The sequence below is a fragment of the Pan paniscus genome, chromosome 12 (genome assembly GCF_029289425.2).
Source record: "Pan paniscus chromosome 12, NHGRI_mPanPan1-v2.0_pri, whole genome shotgun sequence".
Taxonomy (NCBI): domain Eukaryota; kingdom Metazoa; phylum Chordata; class Mammalia; order Primates; family Hominidae; genus Pan; species Pan paniscus.
The window spans coordinates 84,015,008-84,033,843 of record NC_073261.2 but is presented as its reverse complement, the minus strand read 5'-3'; the positions used below and the strand labels follow the sequence as shown (position 1 = coordinate 84,033,843).

The 18,836-nt window shown below is 44.7% G+C and overlaps 1 protein-coding gene across 3 annotated transcripts in view; it reads right to left on the bottom strand.

Moving 5' to 3' along the window:
- Positions 1-13,970: 13,970 nt before the first annotated feature.
- The window catches only part of KCNG3 (potassium voltage-gated channel modifier subfamily G member 3), a 105,476-nt gene continuing 100,610 nt past the window's right edge, over positions 13,971-18,836 (bottom strand). For 2 of the 3 annotated variants that reach the window (XM_057301318.2, XM_063594986.1), the window contains exon 4: positions 13,971-14,175. In XM_057301318.2, the coding sequence (XP_057157301.1) occupies positions 13,972-14,175 (204 nt within the window). In that variant the 3' untranslated portion in view covers position 13,971. The remainder of the gene's footprint in view (positions 14,176-18,836) is intronic. The other variant, XR_010109300.1, reaches the window with a different exon arrangement.

Genomic DNA, 18,836 nt, shown 5'->3' with positions numbered 1-18,836 from the left:
CCTTTTTCATCAAGTCCTCTTTCCCCACATTTTCCCCCATTAAGAATCTGCTCCCCACTGGGCGTGGTTTGTCATGCCTATAATCCCAACACTTTGGGAGGCCAACGTGGGAGGATCCCTTGAACCCCAGAGTTTGAGTCCAGCCTGGGCAGCACAGTGAGACCCTGTCTCTACAAAAAAATTTTTTTAATTAGCCAGGCATGATGACACATGCCGGTGATCCCAGCTACTCAGGAGGCTGAGGTGGAAAGATTGCTTAAGCCCTGGAGGTCGAGGCTGCAGTGAGCTATGATTGAGCCACTGCACTCCAGCCTGGGAGACAGAGTGAGACCCTATGTCAAGAAAAACAAAAAATAAATAAAAGAATCTGCTGCCCGATGCCTATCAAGTCTGAATTTTTTTTTTGGTCTAATTTTCTAAGTCCTAAAAAAATGTAGATTTACAGGGTTTTTTAAATATTAACTCTTGACACTCAAATTTATTGAGGGTCCGGAGGAATCTGTACTCACTTTATATAGTTCTGGTATTCCTTCTGGAATTTAAAACCTTAAAAATGTGTAAATCTGGCCGGGTGCGGTGGCTCACGCCTGTAATCCCAGCACTTTGGGAGGCCGAGGTGGGCGGATCACGAGGTCAAGAGATTGAAACCATCCTGGCCAACATGGTGAAACCCCATCTCTACTAAAAATACAACAACAATTAGCTGGGCGTGGTGGCACATGCCTGTAGTCCCAGCTACTCAGGAGGCTGAGACAGGAAAATCGCTTGAACCCAGGAGGCAGCGGTTGCAGTGAGCCGAGATCACCCCACTGCACTCCAGCCTGGCAACAGAGCAAAACTCCCTCTCAAAAAAAAAAAAAAAAAAAAAAAGTATAAGCCTTTTCACCCAGAAATTCCATGACTTTGTGCAAAGAAATAATCATAATTATATCCAAAGATGTATCTTCAAGGATATGCATTGTGGTAAAAATTTAAAAAGGTACAAATAAACTATCTGATCAAAAATAGGCAATTGATAAATTATGATACATTTGCAAAATGAGTACTTTGAACCCATTACAAAGTTATGCTGTAGTAGAATTCTTGCTATTGGAAAACTTTATTAACACACTGATACATTTTTATCTAAACAGGAGTATTAGTTAAGATACAGTTTCAAATGCTAAATCAAAAGTCAAAATGATAGTAGTTTAAACAAGATAGAAGTTAATGGACTGTAGGGCTGATGAGGGTCCACAGGGTCAGGGACCCAGGCTCCTCCCCTCCTGTCCCTCTGTCATCTGCCTCATGATCTCCAATGGCTGCTACAGCTCCTGTCATCACAGCCGTCAGGGGAGAAGAGAAGTGGGCATAGGGGGCAAGCCCCCATCCTTTAAGGGCATGAGCCAGAATTCCTACACATCCCTTCTGCTCACATCCATTAGCCAGAAATTAATCACACAGCCATGCCTCGCTGCAAGGGAGATGAGAAAATGGATGCTATGCCCAGTGAGAGTAAAGATCTTTGATTACAAAAGGACTCAGGTTGAGTGGCCTGGAGAATAACAAGCAGCCTCTCCCACAGCAGACAGCAAACGGCGCATGTACAGTATGACATATGCCAAAAATTTTCAGCAGTGATCATCTCTAAATGGTGATTTTTCTGTTTGGTTTATGCTTTTCTGTACAAATACTCTAATGAACATGTACTACCTTTGAAGTCAAGGCAAAAAACGTTACCATATTTCCTCTCTAATTATTCCAGTCTCCCTGAACTTCTGCTTCATTTCCTGCCACGCCAGGGTCTTTGCAGTGCCGGCACAGCCCTGGCTCATTTGGCCTCAGAGTCTTTTAATCATGCTGTCCCTAGGGCCCCGAGTGCTGCCTGACCCCCTCCCCCAGCATCCCCATTCAGTTCTCCTCCTTCAAGATCAGTTCAAGATCCATCCACCTGCACTCCTGCTTCTCCAGGAGAAGTTCCCCAACTGTCACAGGCTCTGGGCAGTCTTGTCTCAAAAGTAACCACATCAGCCAGGTGCAGTGGCTCACGCCTGTAATCCCAGCTTTGGGAGGCCGAGGCGGGCAGATGACCTGAGGTCGGGAGTTTGAGACCAGCCTGACCAACATGCAGAAACTCTGTCTCTACTAAAAATACAAAATTAGCCAGGCATGGTGGCGTATGCCTGTAATCCCAGCTACTCAGGAGGCTGAGGCAGGAGAATCACTTGAACCCAGGAAGCAGAGCTTGTGGTGAGCCGAGATCGCGCCATTGCACTCCAGCCTGGGCAACAAGGGCAAAATTCCGTCTCAAAAAGATAAAATAAAATAAATAACCACATCACATCCACATACACAGTTTCGTACCTTTGTTAAGCCCTCTGCAGTCCACTTCCACCCCCTACCACGGTGCCTTATGTAAGCCCCAAGACTGGAAGTGCCTGGAAGGCAGGTGGCTACATTACACTGCTGTGATCTTCCCACTGGCTCCCCAGCTGACCCTGAACAGAGAGGCGGAGCCACAGACTGTTATTTCTGGCTTGCCTTTGTCAAAGACGATGCAATGGAACAGTAGAAGGGTTTCAGTTCAACTACTTATGGGTTACATCTCTTGGTCTGTGTTCCTTGAACCTATTAACCTATAAAGTTAAACATAGTTACAAATGTTACCAAGGTTGCTTTTAAAAAATATCTTTTTTTTTTGCAAGAGCAACACAGTATAGGAATATTGAAAAATACAGAAAAATACAAAAATAAAAGCAAAACACCTATCCTTCCACCCCCTTATCCTCCCTTCTCATGTAAAGTAAAACATGTAAAGTAAAATAGGAATAGGAGAGATCCTCCCACTATCCCAGAGCTAAACTCTGTGAGTAAATGATTTGGCACAAACATGGAGAGATTTGTTTCTATAGTTATACTAAATGTAATATCTTTCCATATTCATATCTATAGCATCCATATAGTATCTATGTCTATATAGATATGGACATATTAAGTACTATTTTTTCCAAAATAAAATGTTGTTATGCTGTTCTACAATTTTCCATTTTCTCAATGATATTTGTATGTCATCAAGGTCTTGCTCTCTTTACACACACACACACACTCTAATGCACATGTGCATGAGCACACTCGCCTTATCAATATATCCCATTTGTATGTGACATAATTTATTTTAAACAGGTTCCTACTTATCAACAATTGTTTTCCACTCCATCACTATAACCAGTGTTATAATAAATACCTTTGGGCCAGGCATGGTGGCTCATGCCTGTAATCCCAGTGCTTTGGGAGGCTAAGGCAGGGGGATCGCTTGAGACCAGGAGTTTGAGATCAGCCTGGGCAACATAGTGAGACTTCATCTCTACAGATTTGTTTTAAGTTAGCTGGGCATGGTGAGCACCTGTAATCCTAGCTACTCAGGAGGCTGAGACAGGAGAACTGCTTGAGTTCAGGAGTTCAAGGATGCAGTGAGCTATGATAGCACCACTGAACTCCAGCCTGGACAACCAACTGAGACACTATCTCTAAAAAAATGTGTGTGTGTGTGTGTGTGTGTATACATATGCCTTTGCACATATGCCTTTACATTCTCATACTAGAAGTGAGATTGCTGGGTTGGTAAAGATATGCATTTAAATTTTGAATTTTATTAGATACTGTCAAGTTATCCTCCAAAAAGGCTACAGCCATTTTCCCAGCCCCCCTTAGGCTATGTGGGCAGGCTGTAGGCTGCAGTGAGGAGTCCCAGTCCCCAGTACCATCCCCGTGTCTATGCCATCAGCTTAGCCTAAGCCTTATTTCCCAGTCAGTAATGAGGAGGCCAGAACCTACAGCAAAAGTTGCTGTGAGTAGGACATAGAAGGATCCACATCTCAAAGATGTTACCACAGTGCCCAGGATGTAGTAGTCACCTCACAAAGTCAGCTGCCATTATTATCTTTTAAATTTTAGCTAATCTGATAAGCAAAAAAGTAATATTTTATTGTTGTTTTAATTTGCATTTCTGGAATCACTAAAATGATTATGGCAACTTCTCCTGAGAGTGTTGCTGGCTTCCCCACGATGTATTATGTATTTGGCCAATATGCCAATCTCATTACAGTGCTCTGCAGAGCCTTATCATACAGGCCTGTGCCCCAGACTGACCCAGAATAGACCCCTATTAGCCACAGCTGCACCCCCAGGGGGCCTGCCTCACTGTCCAGATCCCCTCTCCTTCACCTTCAAGGCCACACTGTGACTGGACTTTAAAGGGCAGGGATGCGGCCAGGCGCAGTGGCTCACTCCTGTAATCCCAGCACTCTGGGAGGCCAAGGCGGGCGGATCACAAAGTCAAGAGATCGAGACCATCCTGGCCAACATGGTGAAACCCCATCTCCATTAAAAATACGAAAATTAGCTGGGTGTGGTGGTGTGCACCTGTAGTCCCAGCTACTCAGGAGGCTGAGGCAGGAGAATCACTTGAACCAGGGAGGCAGAGGTTGCAGTGAGCTGAGATCGCACCACTGCACTCCAACCTGATGACTGAGTGAAACTCCGTCTCAAAAAAAAAGAGAAAAAAGGGGCAGGGATACCTCAGGTAGTAGAGATCAGAGAGGCTTAGTTTTCCAAGACACTGGGAACCTGAGGGAGGGTCTCAGGAGGCCTAGAGACTCACGCCTACCCTTGATGGGACCACTGCTCAAGTCACCTATGGTAGAGTTGCCAGGCTTAGCAAATAGTAATACAGGATACTCTGCTAAATTTGAAGTTCAGAGTCAGGCATAGTGACACACCCTGTAGTCCCAGCTACTTGGGAGGCTGAGGTGGGGGGATTGCTTGAGCTGGGGCAACATAGTGAGACCTCCTCCCCACTCATCTCTAAAAAAATAAGAAATTGAAATCAGTTAAACAAGGATAGCAATATTAGATGGGATATACTTATACTAAAGAAATTATTTTAAAACTATTCATTATCTGAATTCAAATTTAACTGGGTGTGCTGTATTTTATCTGGTAGCCCTAGTTACCAGCTACTTTAGGTTTTTTATTAATCTGCTGTATTAGTTCTCTATTGCTGCTGTAACAGATTACCCAAATATAGTGACTTGAAACAGTACAGACTTACTCTCTTATAGTTCTGGAGGCCAGAAGTCCCAAATCAGTCGCACTGAACTAAAGTCAAGATGAAGGCATGGCTAGTTCTTTCTGGAGGCTCCAAGGGAGAATCTGTTTCCTTGTCTTTTCCAGATTTTAGAGGATGCCTTATTCCTTGGCTTATGGCTCCTTCTTCGATCTTCAAAACTAGCAGTGTTGCATCTTCAGATCTCTCTCTGTCCCTCTCTGACTCTGACATTTCTGCCTCCCTCTCATGAGGGCCCCTGTGATTACACTGAGCCCACCCAGATAATCCAGGAGACCATCTCACAATCCTTAATTGCACCTGCAAAGTCCCTTTTTATTTTTATTTTATTTTATTTTATTTTTTATTTTTTGAGATGTAGTCTCGCTTTATCACCCAGGCTGGAGTGCAGTGGCACGATCTCGGCTCACTGCAACCTCCACCTCCTGGGTTCAAGCCATTCTCCTGCCTCAGCCTTCTGAGTAGCTGGGATTACAAGTGCGCACCACCACGCCTGGCTAATTTTTGTATTTTAGTAGAGATGGGATTTCACCATGTTGGCCAGGCTGGTCTCAAACTCCTGACTTCAAGTTACCCGCCCACCTCTGCTTCCCGAAGTGCTGGAATTACAGGCGTGAGCCACCACGCCCGGTCCGAAGTCCCTTTTACCATGTAAAGTCTATCCACAGGTTCTGAAGATTAGGACACAGACATTTTTAGGGGACCATTATTCAGCCTACTACACCTGCCTGGTAATCTTCATACATTATATTGCTTCTACTGCAAAAAACATTCCGAGTTCTAAACTCCAAAACCAACTTTCTTCCTCTATCTGCATAATAGCACTTGGCATATTCTACTGTGACTATTTTACATCCCTCTGTCTCTGTCTCCTGACTCATTTATCCCAGGCTGCCCTGTGCTTGGCACACAGTAGGCACCTGAGCCAATGATGATTGAATTAATATTAAATTGCAGATTAGGGTGTGCCTCTAACCATGTATTTATATTATGGAAGTGAACAAGAGAGAGTGTATTGGGTGGGAATGTGGACTTGGGAAGACAGATGGGGTCAGGACCAGAGAGCTGAGCAGCAAATGGAACACCGTGATCAGAGAGACTCAGGTAGGAGAGAAAAGAATGAGGCAGAAGGAGATGAGCACCCCAAACTGTGACCCCTCCCTGGGTCCTAGGTGCAGACAGGGTACATTTAGGAGGTGGTTATGAAAGTAGCACACCCCGAGGCAAGGATCTAGGTGTAAGCATTTTGAGAGAGTATCCCAGGTAGCTCAGTGAGGGAGCAGACCTGTTTACAGGTGACTGGAGTGGGGAGCCAGGGGGATATGGTGGGACACCAACATTATCTGTTCAACATGGTTATTACTAGGAGGTGAATTGCAATGATGTATACCTTAACTTTATTTTGTAACATTTTTAAATTTTGCAATTAAGAATACTTCCATTTTGTAAAAATATATATATATAGGTAATTGTAGGAAATATTCATGCCTCACCATTCAAAGTCCAATGCTGTGGCTAGGCTTCTCAAGAAAGATTGCTTTTCAACCTCCAAGACAGCTGCCACCTTGACTCTCCTAATCTGATACATGTACAGAAAACACCCATTGGCATTTCTGATTTGGGTTCACTAAAATTATCCTCTTTCCCCACCCCTTTCCTTGTCATGGTCTTTTTTTCTTTTCTTTTCTTTTTGAGACAGAGTCTCGCTCTGTCGGCCAGGTTGGAGTGTAGTGGCATGATCTCAGCTCCCTGCAACCTCTGTCTCCCGGGCTCAAGCAACTCTCCTGCCTCAGCCTCCTAAGTAGCTGGGTTTACAGGCGTGTGTCACCACACCCGGCTAATTTTTGTATTTTTAGTAGAGACAGAGTTTCACCATGTTGGCCAGGCTGGTCTTGAACTCCTGACCTCAGGTAATCTGACCGCCTTGGCCTCCCAAAGTGCCGGAATTACAGGCGTAAGCCACCGCGCCTGCCTGCTTGTCATGATCTTTAACCAGTTATCAGTTTCCAGTCACAGTACGTCAGGGTCCATCTCTGATCATTAATGGTTTCCTCTCAAAAGAAAATAAATCCCAGTCATTATAAATTCATCAAGTTCATTCTGTTAGGATGAACTTTCGTTTCCCTTTATGTTCTTGTTTCAATGAATTTTGTGTTCTTTGGCTGTTTTCAGACCATGTGTATACCATATCTGCATTCATTCTTTGGTCTTTGAGTTGGGATCATGAAGGGAAAAAGGGCCATAGAAAGCTATCATAGGTGACAAGAGCTTTCTGTGTGTGAAGAGCTCAAGTGGGCTGCCAGGCTTCACTGTGGGGTCCATGATGACAAGATCGCTGGTCCCTGCCAGCCATCCCTAGGGCTGCTCCCAGGTGCAAATCCAGGATAGCAGTCCTCCCAAGACATCCCACTTTGGGTGGATATCGGTTGGTGGATTAAACCAGAAAGTCTGCAACTCAGAGGCACTGGAGTCACCTGTCTAGTTTCTTGATGCGAAAGAGAAAGAATATGGAAAATTTCTCTTCACTCATTCACCCCACGGATTCTTGTTAAGGGTCTATTATGGGCAGGCACTGTGCTAAGTGCCCAATCAGAGATTAAATATGAATTATTTTCCCCCAAAGGAATAAAATGCATGATGCCTGCGATGCTATCTGGTCAGCCCAGAAATGGAACAAGTAAGAGGTGAGGAGGAAACAGAGAGAAAAGGGAAGAGGGAGCAAATAATCCCCACCCACGACAAACACTGGGGCCACAGCCCATAGCCAGCTGGCTGACCAGTGGTGACTGACAAAGTTGGAAGCACATGGCATCTCGTTCCATCAAAAACCTTCAGGAACACAGTGTTTCCATAAGCAAGCATCACACACACTCACAGTCCGGAATGCTCTGCTAGCTTACCACATACAGTGGATTTTTGTTTACTTTGGAAAATCTAAATTTGAATCTAGAATCTCATCACAAGGCCTGCCTCACAGACACTGGGCCCTGTCACGCGTATGTCCCTAATACAGCAGGGGCGGAGTGGGGGGAGGCCAGCCCACTAAGGTGGGCCAGACCTCAGGTCTGGGGCCCCCTGCCAGCTGTTCTCTGACTGCCCACCATTCTGCCCTTCAACTGTACAATCTGTCTTGCATCAACAGTTGGTGTTCAGTTTTCAGGGGATGAGCACCAAGTGCAATTTTTTTTTTTTTTTAGATGGAGTCTCACTCTGTTCCCAGGCTGGAGTGCAGTGGCCCGATCTCGGCTCACTGCAACCTCCGCCTCCCCGGTTCAAGCAATTCTCCTGCCTCAGCCTCCCGAGTAGCTGGGACTACTGGTGCACGCCACCATGCCCAGCTAATTTTTTTGTATTTTTAGTAGAGACAGAGTTTCACTATGTTGGCCAAGATGGTCTTGATCTCTTGACCTCGTGATCCACCCACCTTGGCCTCCCAAAGTGCTGGGATTACAGGCGTGAGCCACGCGCCCCGCCCAAGTGCAAAATATTAACCAAATGGAAGTTAAGCTTTGGCACAAAATTGATTGCTGCCTCAGTGAATTAAATTCAGTGAGCTGCCTCCTTATCTTAGCTGTGCCTGTAATAATCAGCAGCACCTCCGCCTGATCTCTAGGTAAGGAAGTTGGAGGCAGAGCGAGATGGGTATTAGGTAGGATATGCTGTTGGCAGAATAGAGCTGCAAGATGATCATCTCCTTAGCGGCAAAAGAATAGCTGGCTCTTCTCCACATTCATCTCCACTAAAGAATTCACTCCCCCCACCCTTCCCACATCAACTCTGAGCACTCTGAGAGCGGCAGGAGACCACTCTTCTCTGACAACTTTCTCTGCCACTGACATTATCTCCTAATTATCTTCTCAGCAGTGATGGCCTGGTACCAGTCTTCAACTTGTGCAAAATGATTATAATACCCAATCTGATTGAGAGGAAAAGGAAATTGTGCAGTTCTTTGAGCTTCCTGGGGCTGTTACCATTTTCCCAAAGGGCCTAAATATTCACAATGATCAGAAGGGGCAAAACACACACATTACTTTAAATGACCATTACTCAGAAAACAATAACACATTTTTCAGCCAGATGAATATGTTTATGTAAGAGGGTAACTCTTGTCTGCAGCAGAGTTTCTAAGAACCAAAGCCATTAAGTTAATGGCCTGAAACAGAACCCAAACGATGTCAGGCTCATATTTGTTCCATGACATACACCCTGGGTGGTGGGACACACTGCAGTCTTTTAAAAAAATGATTTTTCTTTTAGAACAAATAACTTTTTCAACAGCTTTGAGGTAAGCAGCTGCAGCACATGGCATGCTTTGCTAGGGGAAGAGGCCAGTTTGGCCCAGAAATCAAGTGCTGGCGTTTAAAGGCCAACTTCGATGAGCATGTGACTGCGTCTGTCCTTAGAGAAGGAAGAGTAGCAATCACACCCCAGGTCTCCGGCCCAGCCTCAATCCCCTTCTTCCCTTGGTCTCTGGTCGCCTCTTGGTGATATAAACCAGTTCCTGGTGGCCTAAACCTCCTCTACCACCAGTGTGGAGCCAATCGGTCAGATAAATAGAGCCTGAAACCGCTCATCCTTGGTTAGCTTCCTTTGGTTTCATAAACCCAGAATCCCCGACTGGCCGTGCTAGTGGTCTAAGGGGTCTTAGGGCTGTGAATGGACAATGCTTCCACACAGATGGAAAAGCCACCCGAGTGTTTGCAGGCCTGACACCTGGGTGTAAGGACCACACACAGTGTTCCACTGCAGGTCAGTAAGCCATCCTCCTAGCCCCTTTCCTCCTCAGGGACTCTCTGGGGACAGCCCCGGTGAAGGGCAAAGGCCTGAGAATTTGGCACAATGCACACTGCAGCACTTCTTAGCGCTCGAATATATGAACAACAACTTTTAGCTCTCCAGACTGGAGCAGCTGTGTGGGTTTACTTTAACTGGGAGTCCATTGGATCTCCAGTCCTGGTGTGACTGAATTTACTGTGCAGTTCTCTAAAAACTACCTAGTTCTTTGGGGCAGTTTTCTTTCATTTTGCAAAAATAAAGTTATTAGAGCAGCCTCCTAAGCCATCAGCTTACTGGTCATTAAACCTCACAATTGCTCAGGTGAATGGATTGTCTACATTTAAAAAACATCATTAATGATTCTATTACTGGCTTTGTGAGAGGAAATGTTCAAAGAGAAGTACACTGTAACATTCAAGCTGAAATGCTCACTTCCCTTCCAAATATACAGCAGCTGGGTGCCTCTCCAAGCCTCCTTTTCCCTCTCCTGCCCACCTGCCTTCCCCCAGCTCTGCAAGGTGCCAGCCTTGCCAGTTTCTGGATTGTGGTCGTCAGCAAGGCTGTTGCTGCTGCAAGGAAGCTGGGACACACAGGCCATCAGCTGGGCTGCCAGTTGTCATTTAAAACCTCAGGCTTCTACTACGTCTGGTAAATAACTGGGGAACAAGTGCCTCTCCCCAGTGCTAGTCTTACTTCATGCCTTCCTCAAATCAATTCAACAAAGATTTGTTGGCCAGTTACTAAGCGTCAAACAGTGACAGAGAGAAAGTGCAATCCCAGTGAAGAAATAAAAAATTTATCATCACTGAGGATGTGCAAGGCTGAGGCTGGCCCTAAAAATGCCAAAATGAATGTTGCCAGCGCTGCCTTTGAGATGCCGATGGAAGACCAAGTCCTTACCCTCAAGGAACACACAGCCTCAGAGACTGATGGGAGGCCACCACCAACCTGCTGTGACAGCAGGCCGAGCCAAGCACTGGGAGCAGCAGAGGGAGCCCTTCCAAAGGCAGGGACTGTGGAAAGAGGGAGGCAGAAGCATCTGAGCTGGACTATGATGCCTAAGATTTCAGGAGAAAGAAGGTGACACGAGAACATGATGCAGGAAGTCACAGTGTCAGCAAAATGCAGGAGGGTTTCAAGGTGTCAGGAAAGAATAACCCCCATTAGACCCCTGTAACAAAAGACAGATTCACAAGAGAAAAACGAACAGAAGCTTATTAACATGTAGAGTTCACATATGCATGGGAGACACCCGGGCAATGAGAGTTCTCAAAGAGGCAGCCTTGAATTCCAGCTTATTCTCAACAAAGAACAGTAAATTTTTAGATAAGTGACAAGACAAGAGAAAAGGACTTTGGGTCTCTAGGGGGAGCACGCTGGGGGGCAGCAAATACATGCAGATAAGGCAAATTACCAAGGCTTGTTAATGTAGATTCTTCTGGTACCATCTCCATGCCGATAAGGGTCCAAAGTTGTCTTCAGCAGTTAAACTTTGTCCTCCCTAGTAGAAGAGGGAGCCGGGGCCGGGCGTGGTGGCTCACGCCTGTAATCCCAGCACTTTGGGAGGCCGAGGTGGGTGGATCACCTGAGGTCAGACGCTCAAGACCAGCCTGGTCAACATGGTGAAACCCCGTCTCTACTAAATATACAAAAATTAGCCAGGTGTGATGGCAGGTGCCTGTAATCCCAGCTACTAGGGAGGCTGAGGCAGGAGAATCACTTGAACCTGGGAGGCGGAGGTTGCAGTGAGTCGAGATTGCACAATTGAACTCCAGCCTGGGCAACAAGAGCGAAACTTGGTCTCAAAAAACAAAAAAAAAAAAAAAAAAAAAAAAAAAAGAAGAAGAGGGGTCCAGGAAACCTTTTGTCCCTGTAAATCTGTGTCATGCTTTTAGGCAAATACAGGAAGGGCAGAGAGCTTTCCTGCATCTGCTTCTTCTTATCTTCAGCTCATCAATCCTTCAAATTTGGGGGCAGCATATTCTGGTCTTCCAAGAAGGAAAGTCAGCAAGGATGGTGGAAAGGATCAAGGAGAGATGGGCTCCTTGATCCTTGATGTCCACAGGCTGGGCCACTTAGGGAGGGTCTTGGAGACCATGTTGAAGAGTCTGGCCCTGACTCTGCCTCATCAGGCAGTGATTGGAAGTTATGGAGTAGGGAAGGCCTCTATCAGATCACTTCTCTTCCTCTGACAGAAGCCTCCCTCCCATTCTTGCTGTGGGCCTTCTTGCCTTCCAGATGTAAGGGGTGAAGTAGAGAGGAAGAGGTGCCAGCCCAGCCTCCAGCACTCTCTTCTATGGAGTTGAAGTTCAAGGGAATTGGGGCTGAGGGTTTGTACATCTGGGTCGGTCCTGATTCTGATCACACTGCCCCGCTTTGTGACACCAGGTCAGTTCTCCTCTGGTCAAATGCCAGAGATGGCCCCTAGAGATTATAACAATTAAAAGAATCCTCCACATTTCCACCCTCTTTGGGTAATGATAATGTGTGTGCATGTCTATCTCCCCTAGTGGACAGTACTTGCCTTAACAGCAGGTGTTATTTTGGTCTTCAGCTTTGCATGTCTTCAAGTTTAGCACGATGCCTTGCACAGTTTGAGCACTGACATACATCTGTTGAGTGCACATATTACAATACTTTTTTTTTTTTTGAGATGGAGTTTTGCTCTTGTCGCCCAGTCTGGAGTGCAATGGCGCAATCTTGGCTCACAGCAACCTCAACCTCCTGAGTTCAAGTGATTCTCCAGCCTCAGCCTCCGGAGTAGCTGGGATTACAGGCGCTCGCCACCATGCATGGCTAATTTTTGTATTTTTAGTAGAGATGGGGTTTCGCCATGTTTTTCAGGCTGGTCTTGAACTCCTGACTTCAGGTGATCCACCCGTCTCGGCCTCCCAAAGTGCTATGATTACAGGCGTGAGCCACCGCGTCCGGCCAACAATACTCTTTATTTTTCTACCTTATATGTAAATATTATTTTTAAGTTCCATAGTCAAAGAGAGCAGTAGCAATCCTCATGCCAATACAAACTCTTCCCAGTTCTTCCACTCAGTCACCTTAAATTTTACTTAACTCCTAGAACACTAAGAAATCTAGCAAAGAGTGCCGATGTCTGCAACAGTTCTTATTCGCTAATGCAAAAACAGCAAAATCCCTAAGAGGATTTAAAGATGTTTATCCAAGCTCATACTTGTCAATGCAGAACAAATTCATAAATAGATAAGTCTGAAGCTGGATTTCAACATTGACAGATTCTAGCTTTTGCAGCAAAGCCATTGTCACAAGCACCACCTTCTTTCTGGGGCCCAGCATCCAGGCTTCACCTTGCCACCAGGTGGATGCACAGGAATAAATCAAGGCTGGCTGCTGGAGCCTCTATTATAGCCTGCACACCCTCTGGGGTACTGGAAAACACATGGCCCAGAAATAGCTCATGGTTGGCAAGGAAGTAGGAGAATGTAACACCTTTCTATTTCCAATATGAAATTTATACCTGGAGTGGGACTCTGGAGGACTGAGACTGCTCTCCAAATCTTACTCACAAGATTAACCAGGACTGATGCAAAAGAAAGAACTAGACAGGCAGTAACTGGTAGCAGAGTCGGGCACTGTTCTTGGAGCCAAGAAGCCCAGTTCCTGGACCTGGGTCCACTGCCACTAGCCATGTGACATTGGGCAAGCCACCTAACCTCCCTAAGCCTTGCTCGTGCCTGCCTTGCTTACTGCTTGTGGCAGTCAACTAAGTTAACATATACAGATGTGTGTTTTAAACTCTAAATCACTGTGCAAGCTCAGCTAGAAATTATTGGCAATGCCAGGGATGTGGGGGTCCATGCGCCCTCCCTGAGCACCTGGCATAAGGAGCCTGACAGCAGGTGGACACCGCGAGGAAATGATCTTTGGGTGATCTCACCGTTCCCACTCAATACTATTCCCGAAAGAGACCCAGAGAGCTGTGTTCCTTTCTGTCGATAATGAAGTGAGCCCTAAGAATAAATGTTTCACATTTATTGTTCTTTAAATAATAAAGCAATTGATATTCACTACAGAAAATAACAGAGAGCAAAAACAAGAAAATGCACATACTCACTGTCTTAGCTTGGGCTGCCATAAAATACCACAGACTGGTGGCTTAAACAACAGGAATGTATGTTCTCACAGTTGAGTTCTGGGGTGCAGGGCTCTCTTCCTGGCTTGTGGGCTCGGCTGCCTTTTCGCTGTGTGCTCACATGGCTTTTCCTTGGTGTGTGTGCACAGAGACAGCTTTCTTCTTGTCTCTTCTTGTAAGGCCACCAGTCCTATTAGAGTAGAACCCTATGATTGCATTTAACCTTAATTACTTCCTAAGAGCCCTATCCTCAAATACAGTCACACCGGGAGTTAGGGGTTCAACATATGAATTTGGAGGTAGGGGGCACAATTCAGTCTATGGCACCTAATAGTCTCACCCGCCTAGAGAAAACCACTATTTATACCTTGGTATATCTTGTCTCCTTCTTCTAAGCACATAATTTTTTTTTGAATGAGATCATACTACGTAGATTACTTTGTTTTGGTTTTTGTTTGTATTTTATTTGAGAGGGAGTCTCGCCCTGTCACCCAGGCTGGAATGCAGTGGCAGGATCTCGGCTTACTGTAACCCCTATCTCCCAGGTTCACACGATTCTCCTGTCTCAGCCTCCCGAGTAGCTGGGATTACAGGCATCTGCCACCACACCCAGCTAATTTTTATATTTTTAGTAGAGACAGGGTTTCACCATGTTGGCCAGGCTGGTCTCAAACCCCTGACCTCAAGTGATCCTCCCCCTTCAGCCTCCCAAAGTGCTAGGATTATAGTCATGAGCCACCTTGCCGGCCCCATGTAGATTACTTTGTAACCTGCTTTTATCACTTAACAGTGTATGATCATAGTCTTTCCACATCATCAAACATTTCCCCAACATCGCTGTTAGTAACTTTGTAAATTCTCTGGCATGGCTATACTATTGTTCCTATGGTCCCTAAATTTGGACTTCTGGTTTCTTACCAACTTTACTCAGAGTGCTGAAAGAAAGGCCCTTGACTATTTCCTGGGAATGAAATGATGGGTCAGTGGGCACATACATTTCTAAAGATTTTAATGAGCAGTGTCAGAACATTTGTACCCATTTATGCTCCCAGTAGTAACAAATAAAAATGTGACTTCACTTTTTCAAGAATAAACTTTTTATTTTGGAATATATTTGTATCTACAGAAAAGTTGTAATTATAGCATGAGGAGTTTCTGAAAACACCTCACCCAGTTTATCCTAATGTTGATATATTACCTGACCATTGTGCATTTGTCAAAACTAAGAAATTTAAATTGGTATGTCATAATTAACTAAACTGCAGACTTTACTCACATTTCACCAGTTTTTTCCACTAAGGTTCTTTTACTGTTCCAGTATCCAGTCCAGGACACCACACCATATTTTGTGTGGCATCACTTTTTAAATCTTATTTGTTATCAACTGCAAGAAAGTCCCTGGTGCTTTGGGGGCTTGCTGTCTGTGATGCTAACTAGTGGTTAGTCATTGCTTTGGGGTATGTCTTGTTTCTGCCTATATTTGTTTCATCAGCAAAGTTTACTGTTGTATAGGGCAGTGCCAGAGATTTAGACAAATTGACCATGGTGGCTTACTGCCCCCACCCTAACTTTGTAAAGAGCCAAGGGGAAGGCTCTCTATGTGGGAAAGGACATATGTGTGTTCCTACTGCATCTCCCATGTGAATGTCATGCAGGAAACATTTATAAACAACAGCACCAAAATTGGATTTTGCTCTATATTTGGAAAATTTGGCCCTTCATTACAAAGCAAGCTGATGCTATCTTATTTAGTTCATTCTTTTGCTCATCTCCTGTAATCATTAAATTACAGAGCCATATTTCCAAAGCTCTAAGAAAAAAAATGGATTAGGAATAAAATCTTTTAAGCTCCTTTAGAAAAGCTCTGGATTCATTTATGAATGGTGGATGCAGAGCCCAGGGAATGATCTATTCTGAGCCATCCTGGGTGAAAGATTGGCTTCATTTTCCGTAGCTCTACAATGTTCACTCTCTAATGCAGAACAAGGATGGTGCCTTTAATATTTTGTTCCTGGATGTATTCCTGATTGCTGCATGACCCAATCCCCAGGGGCAAAAGTGAACGAAGGAATGAGAAATGATATACGTGAATGATCAGGAGGAAGACAAAAATTTTAAAACCCAGGGAAACAAGGCTGCTGTGTTGTTTATCAGACTCCTCTGAATAAGGCCATTTTGATCATGTGGACTTATTCCTCACCTTTCTCAGAACCGTCAAACTGAAAAAGTCTTTGTTCTTTCCTTAGAGAGGCCTGTTTCTCTTAGATGACTCGAAAACTTAACAAATATTCAGTGAGCTATTAGAACAGCTCTCCCACCAGCATTCACAGACTGTTATCTTCCTAGCTCCAAATCTGTCTGAAACCATGATTGATTCACTTATATTTTCATTTCCCCTCATTTTCTCTGAGAGTCCAATTTGGACTCTTTTCAGCAAGGTTCATTGGGGACACCTATTTGTTTCTCTGGGCAGTCCAGTTTTGCCTTAGGATTTCCCCCAGAGTCACCAACTCTCATTCCGGAAGAAAGTGCTGTAGGCTGAGCTCCCAGGTTCAGCTGGGGAATCTTCAGGAAGGACTCTTCTGGAGAGCGCTGCTGTGACTATTTTCCTCCCAGACAGCTCTGCCAGGATGTGGCTCTGCAGGCCAGATTTGCATTCCAAATACAGGGCCCATTTGCCTCATTATGTCTTGTGTCTTTATTAAGAATGAGGGGAAATTAGAGCAGAAGAACATTTCTAACATGGTGCTATTGAAATCCCCCAGCAAGCCATCTCCTCCTCATGGAGCGCTCCACATTGTCCTCACTTCTATGACCAGAAGACAAGCCCCTAATGGTTGCCTAAAGACCCAGGGCAAAGTGACCTACCTGGTTCAACACCCATAACTCACAGCTTACTAGCATGAGCTCAAACTCTGCTTCCAGCACCTTCTAGCTTGCAACAGCATCCTTAAGATTGGCTTATTTACAGCCAGTTTGGGGACCAAGGATTGAAACAAAGTGGCAACAGAAACAGACCAAATTTCTCTCTACAGCTTCCTGAGAAAGCTGTCCTTCCCAGCCTTCTCATTAATCAAGAGTAGATGTCTAGCATACACTTGTCTCTCTTTTAAACATTTTATATCTCTTGTCTTTGATGAATTCCATCAATAAAGATGTTTTTACGGTGCCAGGCACTCATATCAGTATCTTAAAATTTGGCCCCCTATTTTTCCTACCAAAGATACAGCAAAATCTAAGGGATCTCTTTATTCATAACAATTAGAGCATCTGAAATTCGCTAAATAATTATTTCATCAGTTCAATTCAAATAAAGTCAAGATGTACCAAAGCCTATGCCTAAGAAAATGATGCTAAATGTCAGAAATGCCTTATAGGCATGAACTCAAGAGGCTCTCCCTGCCACCTTCCTCTAATGCATTCAGGGAAAGGGAGTTTGTCTCCCGTCTGCTCTTAGTCCATGCTGCAGCCCACATCTCCCTGCCCTGCCAGGTCACCTGGTCCCTTCCTCTAGTCTCTGCTTCTCCTTGGCCCTTTGCTTGTTGCACTACTAGTTACAACCTGAAACTTTGGGATCTCCTTCCTTCACATCCTGGGTGTCAGGGAGTGGGTAATGCCAGGGGAGGAAGGGTGTCCCCCACCTGCTGATTCTCTAATACAACACTGTGGTGGTAGCAGATTCAGGGGTGGTAGTGCACAACTGTTACTGAAACACCAGGGTTCAGTCTAGGTCCTACTGCTGCCAGCATAGAAAGCCAATCACTGAGACAACAATTATGGCCAAAGAGAAGGCTTTAGTTGGGTGCTACAGCCAAAGAGATGGGAGCTCGGTCTCAAATCCATCTCCCTGACTGACTAAAATTAGGGCTTTATAAAGCGGGGAAAAAATGTAAATATATATGGGAAAATAGGAACTCAGGAGGGGTAAGGAAGTAATCTCGATGAATGAGGGTCCTGGCATCTCATCGTCTGGACGCAATGATCTAGTAAGCTTCAGTTCTTTGATACTTTTGAGAGGCCTGGGGATCCTTTCCTGAGGAAAGAACTCAGATACAACAATGTGAGTTTCAAGCTTTAAGACCAGAAGCGTCAATTTCTATGTGTATCAAAACAAAACAAAACTGTCTATGGGAGTATTGGGTTGATTTCACAGCCGTATCAGTTAGGATTGGGTTCAGCTATGTTGATGCAGTTTAAGTCAGTCAGTCTAGCACAAAGTTTACAAACACAAATTGTTATTATATTAAGCCCAAATTAATTAACTTTGGGCAAAATAGCTAATCTCTCTGTGCCTCATTTCTTATCTGTAAAATAGGGATAATAATAGTACCTGCTTCATAGAGTTGGTAGTAAGAGAATTAACTTAGTACATAATCCAAGCATTTAAAACAGTACTTGACATGCAATAAGTGATTATTATGATAAAACAGGAAAACAAAAAAAACAAAGAATTTTATTTATCTCTTACATTAAAAAAAAAAAAAAAATGCCCAGGCATGGTGGTTCAGGCCTGTAATCCCAGAAATTTGAGAGGCCATGGTGGGCAGATCACTTGAGGTCAGGAGTTTGAGACCAGCCTGGCCAACATGGTGAAACCCTGTCTCTACTAAAAATACAAAAATGAGCCGGGCGTGGTGGCGGGCACCTGTAATCCCAGCTATTCTGGAGGCTGAGGCAGGAGAACTGATTAAACCCAGGAGGCAGAGGTTACAGTGAGCTGAGATTGCACCACTGCACTCCAGCCTGAGCAATAGAGTGAGACTCTGTCTCAAAAACAAACAAACAAACTGTCCAAACATAAGAAGTTCAGAGCTGGTACAGCAGCTTCATAGTACTGTTAGACTTAGACTC